The sequence below is a fragment of the Corvus moneduloides genome, chromosome 2 (genome assembly GCF_009650955.1).
Source record: "Corvus moneduloides isolate bCorMon1 chromosome 2, bCorMon1.pri, whole genome shotgun sequence".
Lineage (NCBI taxonomy): Eukaryota > Metazoa > Chordata > Aves > Passeriformes > Corvidae > Corvus > Corvus moneduloides.
In genome coordinates, this window is record NC_045477.1 from 29952516 (window position 1) to 29967549 (window position 15034).

Below are 15034 nucleotides of genomic sequence, written 5' to 3' on the forward strand. Positions count from 1 at the left end.
AAACTTACGGTCTTACTTACATGTTACATTTAAATCTTTTTACAGCGTGACCTGGATTTCACAGTAGACTTGGATTTTAAAGGACAGCTATGTGAAATGTCAGTATCTAATGACTACAAAAATGCGTTAGCAAGAACCTTTCAGAGAGATGAAAAGGAGAATTTTATCAAGTCTTGAACTGCTGAGCTTCAAGCTAGGAACAACTGTTCACAAGATTATTATATTAAATACTAGAATGTTTACTCTGATGGAGGGTGGTAACCTGATCTTTCTTGCAGATAGTACAGGGGGCTGGGATCCCACTGTGAATGTACAGTATACAGAACTGTAGCTTTTGTTAAACATAGGAAAAAAAATAAGCAACAGTCTTGAGTGTTCTGGTTAACTTTAGGATGGCAGAAGATGCATATACAAATTGTATTACTTACTGTGAGTTTCTGGTTCTTCCAAGCTTTGCATGTTAAAGATGATTAGGGCAGTTTTCTCACTATGAAAGACTACTACAGCACATTACTGTGATAGTATTACTGGACTTATATTCAATATAAATGAATATATATATTGTACATGAGAAAAAAAGAACTCATTTCATAATAGGAATTTGTTTTGTGATTATTTAATTCTCATTATGCAGTTATGGAAAGATAATGATGTTACCTCTGGCACTACTCTAGGCAGTGATATATTCCATCAACTGTCCAATGTTATAGCTTTGGTAAATATTCCATGCAAAGTGTAGATAAGAGCTGGGCATTTACAGGAAGTTCAACAACTATATTTTTGAATGTCCTCTGAAAATGTGGACCATTCGTTTTGAAATTCACCGTCACAACTGGATGTCTGTTCAGAGCTTTTAAAAACATTAGCTTTTTATCCTTGAAAATATTCTGTGGTGAGTTTTTATAGCTGGATTTTGCATGAGACTTTCAGAAATCAGACACCTAGTATTTAAATGTGATGAATGCAAAGTCTCTGAAATGGTGGATAATTCATGCTTCTTGGCCATGCCATATTTCAGTTCTTTGCAAAATTCTTAATACAAAATAATTTTTAAAAAATAGGAATTAGTGTTACCTTTTGGTGATGTTTTAGATAAGTTTTAAATTGCAAATACTATTCTCAAGAGTGCAGTAATTTGCAGGAGCAAGTTAATGTCTTTAAAAAAAAATGTCGATGGCTTCTGATACTACTAAGATGTCTGTAGCTTCCCCATCCCCTTGAGCCCCTTGTTTTTCTTACAAAATCTCCTGCTTATTGTTAAAATATTAAGTGCTTACAATTCCTCATATGTATGTATCAGGTCTTTTTACTATATGAATGTGGGCCATTTAATCACATGTAATTCATCAACTACTGCATCACCAGTCCTATCTACACATTTTCCAGTCCGTCTGGCATTAGGCACTAAATCATGTTCTATCTTGTACTGGATAAGATTGACTAGTTTTTGCCTAAAAATATTTTTAATCACCTGCAAATAAAGCATACTTGAAGATGTATTTTGCCAGTATTTGTCAACTTCTCACTTTTTAGAAACCTATTTCTATTGATTTTCCCTCCACAGAAACTGTACAGTGCCTCCATTTTCTTATGGTCTAAAGAACATGGTCTAGGGATTGTATCACATGGTATCTATGTAGAGTGAAATTAAACTGTAATTCAGCAGTAAAAGATACTGTTTTCAATTTAGTTCACCATCGTTGTTTTAAAGCACTTTTCTTTCATATTTTTGGAGTGTGGATGAACAACTTTCCTCACAAATTCGAGTTTATCTGTCAAATATTGCTGTCATTTTCAGGAAATGAGTTCAGCTACTCTCAGTAATGGACTGGAACAAAACCCTCTGCCAAGTTCCTTTCTAGTAACACTTTTGTGATTCTAGGAATTTAAGGTAAGGAATTCTACCAGATTTTTTTTCTCAGGCCCTCCATTTATATAAATCTACTCAAACGATGTTTTCATCATCTTCTTTGCCACTAATCACTGAGCTGACTATTACTGAAAGAGGAAAGACTCTTGCTTTGCTTAAATTATACTTTGAAAGCACTTCAAACCATCCACTTCTCTAGACCACTGCATAAATATTTAATAACTTTAATATTAAAAGAATAACAAAGAAGGGAAAAAATCTCATATCTTGTTTAAAATAAGCAAACAAAAAAAAAGACAAATGAGGAAAAAAAACAAAAAAAAAAACAAAAAAAAAACAAAAAAAAAAGAAAAAAAAAAGAAAAAAAATATTCCAAAGAGTCTTTACTGAGAATGTGTCATTTTTGCCTGACAGAAAGCACAGGTCAAGAAGCAGCAAAAAAACCCCACTAGATCAGAACAGCTCATTAACCAATTTGAGAAGTATTTAAGCACTGCTGTCCACTGTCTGCCCTTTCTGCCTCATCTTTCAACTACTGACAGTGAAGTGTTGGTCTCTCTTCAATAGTGGCCCCTTTGCCTTAGTACTTGAAGTGCCCGTTCACTTTAGTGTTGCAAGATTAAATCCTGACTGATATTATTAATGGCACAGTTCTGAGATGGCCACCACACCTCAGGCACGTTCTGTCCTGGAAAATTAGCTTGTGCTTTTCTTCACATCAAAAAAACCATCATGTATTTCTCCATCACAAAAAGAACTGAGAGTGCCTACTGCAGAGCTGAGTGTCTTCATGTCACAGTGATCAAAAAGCAAATTCAGGCTTCCAAAGCCATTAAAGCTGTTACCTACCAACAAGGCTTTGAAAGCACCAGTGAGTTCGGCACACAGAGGATCAGTTAGGTCAGCATTAGTGAAACAGGTATGCAAAGATCTTGCAGGTCAGGTGTAATCAGCTAGAAGGCTTTCCTCAGCAATCCACCAAGTCCGGGTAACTACCACAGAGCTTCATTTTCTCAAGGCTCGAATAAGGTCTCTCTCCAGGACTGAACCAAAGCCACTGATTTTCAAAACTTTGCATTAAAATATAATGACAAAATGACTGTTGAGAGCTGAAACAGACACATGTTTAAAACGTTTAATTCCCTTCCCACAGACAGGAGAAGAAGATAATGAGCTAAGGTCAGAGCATGAGAAAGAAACTGAAATACAGTATTTACACAAAAGACTGTCCCTGATGAGTAACACAGCGCTGGAGAAAAGAGAAAGCAGGTCTCTTCTGCCTTGACTCTGATCTTAAGGCAAAAGTATTAAAACTCTTCTCAGGGATTGTTCTGTCACTTGAAACAAAAAGGAGCATCCAAAAAGAGCTACATCCTGAGCATGCTTCTGAAAGGCACAGTGGGCAATTCACACTTGCAGTGCTTGATAGGATTAAGAAAGGAGTCTGCAGTGTTAGGGGGCCACTCTGTATTCCCAAGGTTCTCTAAGGAACAGTGTAGTATTGCTCTATTCTCATAAGCATTTCTTACTTCCAGCACCAAGTAGCCCTTGCCAGATGTCCTTAGTTTCAGGTTTGGGTTTTGCAGGGGTTGTTCTGGGGACCTTTCTGTGTGCAGAATTAGGGGTTTACAGCCTTTTTCTACTGTCTTAGACTTCTAATAGGAGTTGAAACTGTCCAGAATATGAACAAGAATATAACCCAAGGCAGTAATATTTGCCCAGTAATACCTAAGGCATGTTTTTACCGCAGAGCTAATTTGAAGAACCTTCTCAGAGATCATTTCTTACAGGATTTGTTTTAAACTTAATATTAATTCAGAAATTAATTTAGCACATACAGATTTGATTATAGATAACTTCATTCACTTAGAAGGTAAGTTTATAAAGGATACATGGTATTCTATGTATCTAATGAAGAATAAATCCCTGCTTTAAGACAATTAGAAAGAACAAGGCTGACCTGCTGAAAAGCAGTTCTTCAGAGAAGGACCTGGGGGTGCTGGTGGACAATAAGCTGCCCATGAGCCAGCAGTGTGTCCTGGTGGCCAAGAAGGCTAATGGTGTCCTGGGGTGGCATAGGAAGAACATTGCCAGCAGGTTGAAGGAGGTGATCCTGCCCCTGCAGTCAGCCCTGGTGAGGTGCATCTGGAGTGCTGTGTCCAGTTCTGGGCTCCTCAGACCAAGAGAGACATGGAGCTCCTGGGGCAGGTCCAGCAGAGGGGAGTGAGGATGACTGGGGGACTGGAGCATTTCTCTTGTGAGGAAAGGCTGAGGGAGCTGGGCCTGTTCAGCCTTGAGAAGACTGAGAGGGGACCTTATCAATGTCTGTAAGTACCTTAAGAGAGTGCCAAGAGAATGGGTCCAGACTCTTCTCAGTGGTGCCGATCAATAGGACGAGGCAGTGGGCAGAAACTGATGCTCAGGAAGTTCTACATGAGCCTGCCACTTGGTTTGTTCAGCCTAGAGGAGATTGAGGGGAGACCTCATTGTGGTCTTCAGCATCGTCAGGAGGAGAAGTGAGGGGAAAGTACTGACCTTTGCATCCTTGCAGCCAGTGGCAGGACTGAAGGAAGCTGAGTCAGGGAGGTTTAGGTTGGATATCAGGAAAAGGTTTTTCATGCAGAGGGTGGCTGAGCACTGGAACAGGCTCCCCAGGGTAGTGGTTACAGCACCAAGCCTGACAGAGTTCAGGAAGCGTTTGGAAAACACTCTCAGGCACATGGTGTGACTCTTGGAGTGTCCTGTGCAGGGCCAGGAGTTGGACTCAATGATCCTGATGTATTGACAGCATATTCTATGATTCTATGAGGAAGAACTTTACTGTGTGGATGACCAAGCACTGGAACAGATGGGCCAGAGAGGTTCTGGAATCTCCTTCCCTGGAAATATTAAAAAATCTCTTGGCAACTAATCCTGAGTAATGTATTCTAAGGGACCCTGCTTGAGCAGGGGGTTAGACTACATGGCCCCCAGTGGTGCTTTCCAAACCTGACCATTCTGGGATTCTTTGATTTCCAAGAACAGAGACTCCCCAGCCTCTCTGGGCAGCTGTTCCAGGGCTACACTAATCTCACAGGGACACTTAATGTTCAACTGGAATTTCTCATGTTTTAACTTGAGACTGTTGGTTCTTGTTGCTTTATTACTTGCCCCTGAGAAACGCCTGGCTGTAACTCTCCATTAGGTGCTGGAAGATACAATTAGTTCCCACCTTAGTCCCCTCATGGTAACTCCTCTCTTCCCTACACAACCCATGATTGCATCCTAGCCTTCTATATGAATTACACCTCCTATCCACCTGTAATCCCCCTTCCTCCATTTTTCCTTCTAACAGTTTATGTTGCTGCTGTTACACAATGCTTAACAAATGCATCTAAGGGGTTTGCAACGAATGTAATCCCAAGGATCACTGTTTAAAAGAGAACTTCAGTTTTCCTACTGTGTTGTGTTGGTGGCATGGAGGACACATTTTATGAGCAATTTCCATTGGCTTATAAGCTCTAAATTTATGCCAGTGTGTGCACTTGCCTAGTTGGAATACGCAATTAAGCCAGGTGACTTCTTTTTCAATAGGCATGAAGCATTCACAGACTAGTTCCAGCTGGAAAAGTGGGAGGTTTTTAGCCTTTTTTGAAACATTTCTTTTCAACATTTCTCAGAGATAATCTCAGATCTTAATCTGCTAAGAACACAGGTATGTGGGAAGAAGACAAATCCTTTAGATTGCATGTAAATTTCCTAGAAATTAACTGTGAATTAAGAGCACCTACAAATATTTTTTAAAAGCAACTAAAGAAACAAACCTGATGTTTTAGATCTGATATAACAATATGTTTAGAGTAAGGAGAACATGAATCATCAGCTAGAGATTTCCCAGAAAACTGGTATTTCTGCACAGTATGACTGGGGTGAGCCAGGGCAGTAGTACGCCTACAGGGAACAAGAGTGTACCCTGAAAATAGCTGTTGCTTCTGAGGATAGACACAAAAAGGGTAAAAGATGTGTTCTATACAGCTGAGACAGAGAAAGAAGCAGACCACTGCTCACAGATGACTGTTAAAGCAAAGCACCTGTCTCTTAGACAAAAAAATAAAGATTATGCTAGGGTTCAGATACAGCTGACAGGAAAGAAAAATATTTCTATGATCTCAAAATTTTTGCAATCTCTGCTGTTCTCTTTGTATCTCTTTCAGGCTCTACAGGTACCAATACAATCTCCCCGACTCCCTTCCCTTTCCCTTTTCTTAGTATGTTTGATATTTTTCTCATTTTTTAGTGGAAAAAAACAATGGAGATAAGTGATTAAGCAAACAACATGAAGGTAGCATTTTTTGAGAAAGCTTGGAGAGATGGTATAGTGTGATTACGAAACACAAAGAAACCATGTTAGCTTTGAGACAACAACTGCAACAAAAAATCAGTCTTACTTCCTCACACAGCACACAGGTTTGGGATCCAAGTCATTCCTCTGAATCATCAAGTGTAGTCTTTTAGAATCACAGCAATCAGCAAGATCAAGCCTGAGCTGACCCCTAAATCTACATGTGGGAAACAGAACATCCTCTTTTGCAGCTTGGTTCTGTGCTTTTTTGTCCAGCCATTTCCCATTTACTCACATGAACCATCAGCATTTCCAGTACAACACAGCCCTAGAACCAGCAATGGCCCCTTGTGTTAAGGTCACAACATAATTTAATCACAAACCTTACATGCACTACCATTTTGATGCAGGACTATGAAATGGCAGCCCAGAAGGACACATGTAACTCATTAACAGTAACTTGCAATGCTGATCAGTTAGCAGAAGTACTTTATCATCATAGTGGCATATTTTTCACATTTATTGGCATGACAAATTAATGCCATTAGCGAATGAGATATGATTGAAGCAAATATAATTGCTATTATCACCACTGAAAGAGTATCTCAGAAAAAAAAGTTCATTATTTTGCTTGCTTTCCTATGGGGTGAGTGTAGATTGCAAGAAATGTAAGTGGTGTGTGAAGCTGAAGCAGCAGCATGTGATGGACAGCATTTGTATGTCAAGTAGCCAACAACAAAACACATGGTGACAATACATTTTGAGCTGTGAATTGAGGGTATGGAAGCAGCAGAATTCAGAAAGTGAAGGTATCCTTTACCAGTAAAAATGTGCAGGTAACTGAGGAAAGAACTTCAGAAAACAATTGGAAAACATCCAGAAGACTGGGTAAATTGTCCTGATGCCTCCCACTGACAAACGTAGTGAAGACATTAAGGCCTTACATTTTCTGGGAGAAATTTCCATTTGAATTCTGCTGCTCAATGATACCATTAAGTAGGAATTAGGAATTCTCTTAAGCAGCAGGATGTCTACTCTCCATCTGGGCAAATTCCTAGACCCTTGCAACCTAATGTTCATGGGTCCAAATGCAAAATTCACTTCTACTGCCAAAACATTGACACTGTGTTATGTTCTTCCCATTCTTGTTCCTTCAACAGTACGGGCATAATACGCTGTTTCTTCTTCATCTTGAGAAGTTTCTAGTTTGTACTTCAGTGATATACAGGATTCCCTTTGTGGAATCTGCTTATAAACCAAAACCAGACCTACATCAAACTTTTTTACTAAGCTGTCCTCATCTCTTACTTGCCTCTGTGTCATGTGTCCTTTTTATTACAGTCCACTCACGTTAGTGCCTGTGGTAATGAGGATAAATCTAGTTGGCCTGGAGATACTGCCAGTCCCGTGAGACTTTGAACTTTTATAGACAGCTAGAATTTTAGAATACAGAAAGTACCACTGTGATTTACCAATCTCTTGAAAACATCCAACCCCACTGCTGAAGCAAGACAAGCTGGAACAGGTTGCCCAGGACCATTTACAGTTAGGTTTGGAGTATCTTCAAGGATGGATACTCCACTACCTCTCTGAGAAAACTATTCCAGTGTTTGACCACTTCCACAGGAAAAAAAAAAAGATAATTTCTTCTATTCAGATGGAATTTCCAGTGTTTCAATTTGTGCCTGTAGCCTCTTCTACAGTCACTGAGTACTCCAGAGAAGAGTCTGGCTCCCTCCTCTTCATTCCCAAGGTCCATCAAGTATTTACGTTTACTGATAAGATCCCTCTTGAGCTTTCTCTTCTTTAAGCCCCCTGGGCCCAGTCATTCAGGTGGTTTTCAAAGCACTTTACTGTTCAATTATCTGGCATGTACTTTGTCACCTTGTCAATGAGGATGTTATGGGAGAGAGTGTCAAAAGCCTTACTAAAGCTGAGTTAAACAACATCCATGAATCTCCCATCATCCATGAATCTTCCCTCATCCATCAAGCTAGACATCTCATTGTAGAAACTATCAGGTTCATTATGCACAACTTCCCCATTGTAAGTCCATGCTGATTATTCCTGATCACCATCTTGTCCTTCGCGTATCTCAAAATGGTTTCCAGGACTAGTTGTCCATCACTTTCCCAGGAATTGTGGTAAGGCTCATAGTTGTCTGGACACTGCTTCTTGCCCTTCTGGAAGACAGGACTGACATTTGCTTTCTTAGAGATGTCTTGCACCACAGAGTGCTTTCATAACACCCTTGAATGCTCTGTTGCAGGTGTTGTGGTGGCACTTAGATTATTGGTATACAAAGCAGACAGGCAAAACCATCTGCTTAATTAAAATGCTATTTGTTTAGGGTTTTTTCCATCTGTACCACCAAAATGTTGGTTGTAAGGAAACCTTGGAGGTTTCTACTCCAAGCATAAATTTCCTCAAAGCTATGTCAAATCACTGTGGCTTTGTATAAAATCTGTCCTGAAAACTTTCAAGGATGGGGATTTTACAAGTTATCAGCAAATTGGACACAACTCCCCTTCACAATAAACCATGCCTAGCATATTTAGCATTACATTTTGAAACCTGCCAGCAGTTAATTTTTAATCATTTGATAGATGTCTGTAATTCTGTGTGACTTCACTTTCTTGATCAATTGCACCCTACAGAAATCTCAGTATACCATGTTTGCACAGCTGCATTGTCTGCACAGCAGTGACAAAAAGGTACATTAGCTACTGTTCTACACAAGAATTGTGTCAGCGAGGAACAAACATTAAACAAAAAATCCAATATTTAATCATCTGTGTATATGTTCTCCATGTGCCTTGATGTGAGCAGCATTCGATTGCTGTGCAGCATTCCCTGCATGGGACAAGCCAAGAGCAAGGGCTTCACACATCTTACCTGAGTTTAGTAATTCCTTGCACAACCTCCCCTGGGGCTTCTAATGACATGAACTATTTCAGTGTAGAAGGTGACTTTACAGAGGGTTACAAATAAAAATGCCTATAGCATACCTGTAGAAAGTTTCACTCCTATCATTCGTCTTTGCTGACAGAAATGTCATTTAATGCAAATCAGTTTCTCTGTCAGAATAATACTTAAAGAAGTCCTGTCACTGAGAAGCTGCATTAGTGATTTATGCCTCATTTCATAGGGATGAGCAACAGCCTTATTACAGCTTCATAATATAAATCCATACAATACAGGGTTGCTATGGCAACTGATGAGCCTTAATAGCCTAGATTCAAAGGACCTTGTTCAAAACTGTCAAGTAGTGCAGTTCAATGCAGTTCAGTCATTTGCACCTGTAAGACCTGGGAGAAGGCCATGCAGAAACAGAACAGTTCACTCACACTCTCAGAGGAGGCACCTGAGCTTTGCAGCCAAGAGCCTTCCTTACCTCTGAGCTATGCAGTGCTAGTCCTGAGCCTTTTCAGCCCCCAGCAGAGGTATCCAAACTGGTGTTTGGCTGCAGCAATGCTGAGCTCCCAAGGCTACCTGAGAAACATGGTTCACATCCAGTTCCATTTACTAGTATTTCAAGATGAGGTTACAAAGAGGTAAGACAATTAAATACCTTCCTGATACTGAAAATGGGCTGCCCACCCCTCTAGACTTCTTTTCTCAAAACTGTGATCTTAGCTGTTTTCCACCCATATCCTCCCACTAACTGTGGTATTTGTCAGATTTTGCTGGGCTAGATCAGCTCACTAATGCAGGAGAGAATTCTGTCTTTTTTTTCTTTCCTCTATTATTTTTTTTCCCTTGAGATTCTGCCAAGGCCTAAAATGGCATGTTGCAGGGTTCTAACAACTTGTAAAAGGTAAAATGGAGGAGTAATGACTGGCACGAAAGGAGAGCTGCAAACCTATCCAGTACTCTACCCTCTGAAAACAGCAGCACCTGAGCTTTAACAGCAGCTGTAGAGTCACAGCAATATTCACGTTCCTGATTCATAGACTTGATTTGCTCTGAAAAGGCAAGATTTAAGTGTAGTGCTGCAGCAGCCCTGAATCCTGAAAATAGGCAGACTGATGTTCCAAAGCTGATAATACTCACTTTGCAATGAGTTCATTAAGAAGACAGCAAAAAAAAAAAAAAAAATATTAAGCTGGATACAGTGGCACAAGACCTAAAAAAGCATATTATGCATGCTCTGAGAAAAAGAACACGGATTTCACAACGTGAGGCAAAGATGGCACAAGACAAAATGCCAGGCACAACACAGTATGTCATAGAGGCATGATAGCTGTGGCTGCTGCTCTTCCCTTCTGCAAGTCCAGCCAAAAGCTGAGCTGATTACACACTGCAAAGATGCAGATGCACACACAACACACTAATGTCATCAGCCACACAAACAACACAGCAGCATCTTCACCGCTCATTACCCACACACACAGGAACAGCAGCTTAAGTAATGCGAGTACTTGAGTAAGATTCAGAGCCACATAGTGTGTTACTTGAATGTCTCAGTTTCACAGGATTCCCTACTCCCTTCCTGTTCAACCCATGGAAACCAGACATTTCCAGTGAGAAAGATCCTCTGAATCTGAGTTTTTCTTCCAGTGATTGTTGTGCTCAGGAGAAGCATGTTGCAGAAAAGGCACTGAGAACTGCAGAAGCTAAACACAGCTGTCCGGTATAGCTGGACTTGTTTGAAGCACTTCCCTCTTCAGTGTTTAAAAGGAAAGAAGCAATGCTTATCTGACTAATCCAATGTCCTTTAACTTCTAAGTACATTTGGAAGGATTCAGTGTCACTGCATACAATACTTCAGATTAGTAATAGGAATGAACTTTAATACCTGCCCTGTAAACTTAACCTACTGGGGTTTTTTTTTCCCCTTTAGAAGCCTGTTTTCATTGTACAGTAATCAGGTGTCTTTTAGTAGCTTCATATTAAAAGAACTTCAGTTGTTTGATGTGTAAACAGGCCAAAGTGCCCAACTGTCTCCTTTTCTCAGAAGCGTATGTGAATGCTATTGCAATTCCTGTAATTTCAATAATCAGAAAGACCCATTATTTCAACAGCTGTGGATGAATTCAGGAAGTTGCTACTGATGAGCTTTATGAGCATGTTTCTGCTTTCTAAAACAAGCTTCCACTTGTGCAGATGATAAAGTGGATTTATTCCAAAATGATCTCACATGGTAGAAAATTCTGCCAATATACGGATGTTGCAAACAAAAATGGTCCCAAGTTGGGAAATTTTACTTGAGTTAATTTACTACCATAGTACACAAATCTTTTATCGATGATTGAGGTTCTGAGGAGAGAAAAAGAGTGCAAACCATTAGATCAATGTATTCATGTACATTTTTTCTCTCCTCTGCTCCTGAGTTTCAGTTTCCTTTCTTTTCAGAGTTGACCTCATAGTGTCTGTCAGAATTTGTCCAGGGAGCCAACAGGCAGACCAGGAAAAGGAGGGGCTGCGTGTAATGCTTTGTGCCACCCCAAGTAATATGGTTTCTGCCATTCAGTTCCAATGCTTCCAGTTGTCTTGGGCATAGGGATTACAGTTGTCCTGTTCCTCATTTGTCCCTGCTCCAGCATGGGGAGTGACCACTGACTGCAGTTCTTTCAGAGGCAAACTTGTTTCAGTGTGGTTGTTCCTTATATATTCCTTGCGCGTGGAGCATTCCCACTTTAACAGCTGCAGATTACTCCTTAAATCTGGTATGTGACGAGGTGCTGTGCACTTCTCTCAGGAAGATTATAGTGTGCAATGTTTTTTTTTTTTCCTCTGTTGCTCCATTCACGTCTGAGCAGGCTGGAACCTGTTTTGATTTGTACACAGTAATTCATGGACATCCAGTTCCAAAGGGTTGGGAGCACTGTGTTATATCCATGTAAATTGGCTTTTTATTGTGCACGATACCCAAAGATCTGTCACTATTGGGTACCTGACCAGGCAGAGATAAATTTCTCCCACTTTCTCCTTCCAACTCATCCCCTCTAAGAGTTTATGTAGGTGCACACAGCCTGTGAGCTGATTTACTGTACACAGGGTAGCATTAGAGGAAACATTAGTGAGTCAAAGAGTTACATCAGTGAACATGAGAGCAGGATGAAGACTGCTGAGTGTAAGGAGTTACTTTTTCAGCAGAAGTTCTCATTCTCTATTGCTGGTACTTCATTCTAGTAAAGGAAATTTTTGAGACCTTACATATCCCTAAAAGAATATACTACTGTCATCAATCTTACACCAGCTGTGAACTTTGTTCAGGGAAGACTCCATGACCCATAGGCCAGTTTCATGGTGTACAGCTGCATCACAATCTTGTCTTATCTTTATCCAAAAAGTTTTGGGGAAACAGGAGGGGGAGACTATGAGCAAGTTAAAGCTAATTCAGAAAGGGAAAGGGAAAAAACGGGAAGGGAAAGGGAAATAAAATGGGAAGGGGAAGGGGAGAAAAAGGAAAAAAGGACAGAAGAAAAAAAGGAAAAAAGTTTAAAAAAAAAAAAGGAAAAATTAAAATATTACTATTAAGCCAGTATTAACTTTCTGAAGAGCTGAGAAAAATACTGCCAGGAGGTATGAAACCCTGGTGGGCAGTCAGAAGACAGCAACCCAGCAACACAGTTAGCATCAAGGAACACGAGAAGCTGAAAATTCCCACACCACTTTGACGGCCAGCTGGATGGCAGAATCTGTCCAGAAGTAGAGCCTTGTAGCATGTTATTCATACCTGTCTTCTGTGAGCATTAACCCAGCAGTACCTGCTGTTTGTTCAGGTGTGCCAACAGGTGACTAAGCCCTGGCCTGAGGTTTAGATAACCAAACAGGCCATGAGAAACCCTGGACATGACACAGGCAACTCTGAACATTGCAAATAACAGAGTGAGAAGCTGAAGCAATGCAGGACTTCACAGGTGGATAAGGGGGAGTTACACTGTAACTTCACAAATAATTGAAAGGGAATAGTTGGGACTCTTTCGGGAGTGGAAACTTGCAAGGCCAGCAGCACCTCAGTAACTGTATCAATAACAGCACATAAAGTCAAGGTGACTTAGGAAATGTTAGAAGAAATAGGTATGTGGGTACAGATGTAGAAAACCTGGGACTAATAGGGAAAAGGCAACTAGGGACAAGTTGTTTCTTTGGGATATGAAGGACAGAGAAAGGGAGGGGTCAGGGTAGACGGAAGAAAAAGCATGGAAAAAAATCAAGAGAAGGTAGAATAAAAGGCACCAATTGTATGCAAGCAAGTTGCTGGTCAGAGTTTATCTGACTGAGCCTTGTGCCCCATAGCTGCAGGACATCCAGTCTTTTCATTGAACCTTATTTTCTGCATGATCCTGGGGAGAGTGGGAGAAAGAGAGCACTGCAAGTCACAGGAGTTGTGTACATGCACATCTTCATCAGCAAACTTCAATCCTGATCTGTTGGAAAGGAAGAGGAGGATTAGGTTATCTGTGTTCGTATTTCTAGGAATGCTGCTTGTGTATATGTGGGTAACAAGGCGTGAATCAATCTCTGTGTTGTCTGTGTGGCTGATGATGTCAGTGCTGTGTGTGTATCTGCACCTTTGCAATGTGTACTCAAGCTTGGGTTTTGGCTGGACTTGCAAAAGGGATCAGCAGCAGCCACAGCTATCAGTCTGAGATGGCAGACATTGCCTGGGTCCTAGACTGCACCAGATTTGTCTCTAGAAGAAGAAATCCCCCTCATCCCAGGATTCAGCTGCTCCTTAGTATTGTCTGCTCTCAAATTGTGTACATCCTGTTGGCATGGTCTCAGTGCACACCGAAAGACACCCAGATAAACATGATCCTGTGGAAGTCACAGAAAGAAAATCCACTTCACCTGTCACTGTCCTTCAAAACCAAGATGAACTTCAGGGAAAAAGAAATTAAGGATCTGAATTTGGGCATTTGTGGGGCTAGAATCATGGGCAGTAAAGCTGAAATTAAGCATTCAAGCTGTCTTCCTGAGGCTGACAGAGGTTGGAAGAAATATTGCTGGTTCCAATATCGATGGGGGAACAGATCACTCAAAGTCAATTAGCAAAGCCAATATTTAAACTGATGACACTTCTTTCCTAATTGAAATCGGGATAAAGTGTTGATTTTGTTATTTAAATTAATGGTTCGCATTAGTTCAGCTCCAGCCAGGACTGCACAGAGATGGTTCAATTCTGAGATTTCCATGATGGATAACATGCCACAGTCAATAAGGTGACTCAACTCTCCACAACCAGTAATGGACTTCAAGAAGCAACCCTGGGAAGTGAACAGAAAGCCTATTGATTTTCAGTAATGGATGCTCATTTTGCTCCTTTAGTGTTTTAGAGTTTCTTAGGCACCTCACTGAAGGCAAGGGGAGTTTTTTTCATTTGGATGAGCAGATTCTCAGGAATCAACAAGGGAAAAACTCCTAATAATCAGCTTATCCTGGGCTGCTTGGTTCAGCCATCACTCCTGATAGAAGGAAGGCCCAGGTTATTCTACCTGATAGGGAAGGGGTCACATTTGGATCCCAGCTTACAGGAAAGGGCATTTGACTGCTGCTATGGATATAGAAATTGCTGTAGGGGAAAGTCTGCAACCCCCTATTGTGCAGTTCTTGGAACTAGATAAACACCTTTGATCAGACTGAAATCCCAAGAGCACAATTAATTACTGACAAAGTTTTTATCCAAAAATAGAGTTACTTATTGAGCTAGTTCTTAATATTCATCTTTAGTTTTAAATTGATTCACTATTCAAACGAAAAATAACTTTTTAAAAACATTTAGAAAATGGATTAAAACCATAATATCTGTTACAGTCTTATATAATGAAATCTACCATCTTGTGTGATATTTTAATGAAATAAATTATGCCACAGGTTCCACTTTCCCACACAGT

At 40.4% G+C, this 15034-nt stretch overlaps 1 protein-coding gene across 2 annotated transcripts in view; it reads left to right on the top strand.

Moving 5' to 3' along the window:
- PRMT8 (protein arginine methyltransferase 8) overlaps positions 1-1670 on the top strand; it is a 58863-nt gene extending 57193 nt beyond the window's left edge. For both annotated transcript variants that reach the window (XM_032098868.1, XM_032098867.1), the window contains one exon: positions 46-1670. In XM_032098868.1, the coding sequence (XP_031954759.1) occupies positions 46-177 (132 nt within the window). In that variant the 3' untranslated portion in view covers positions 178-1670. The remainder of the gene's footprint in view (positions 1-45) is intronic.
- The last annotated feature ends 13364 nt before the right edge of the window (positions 1671-15034 follow it).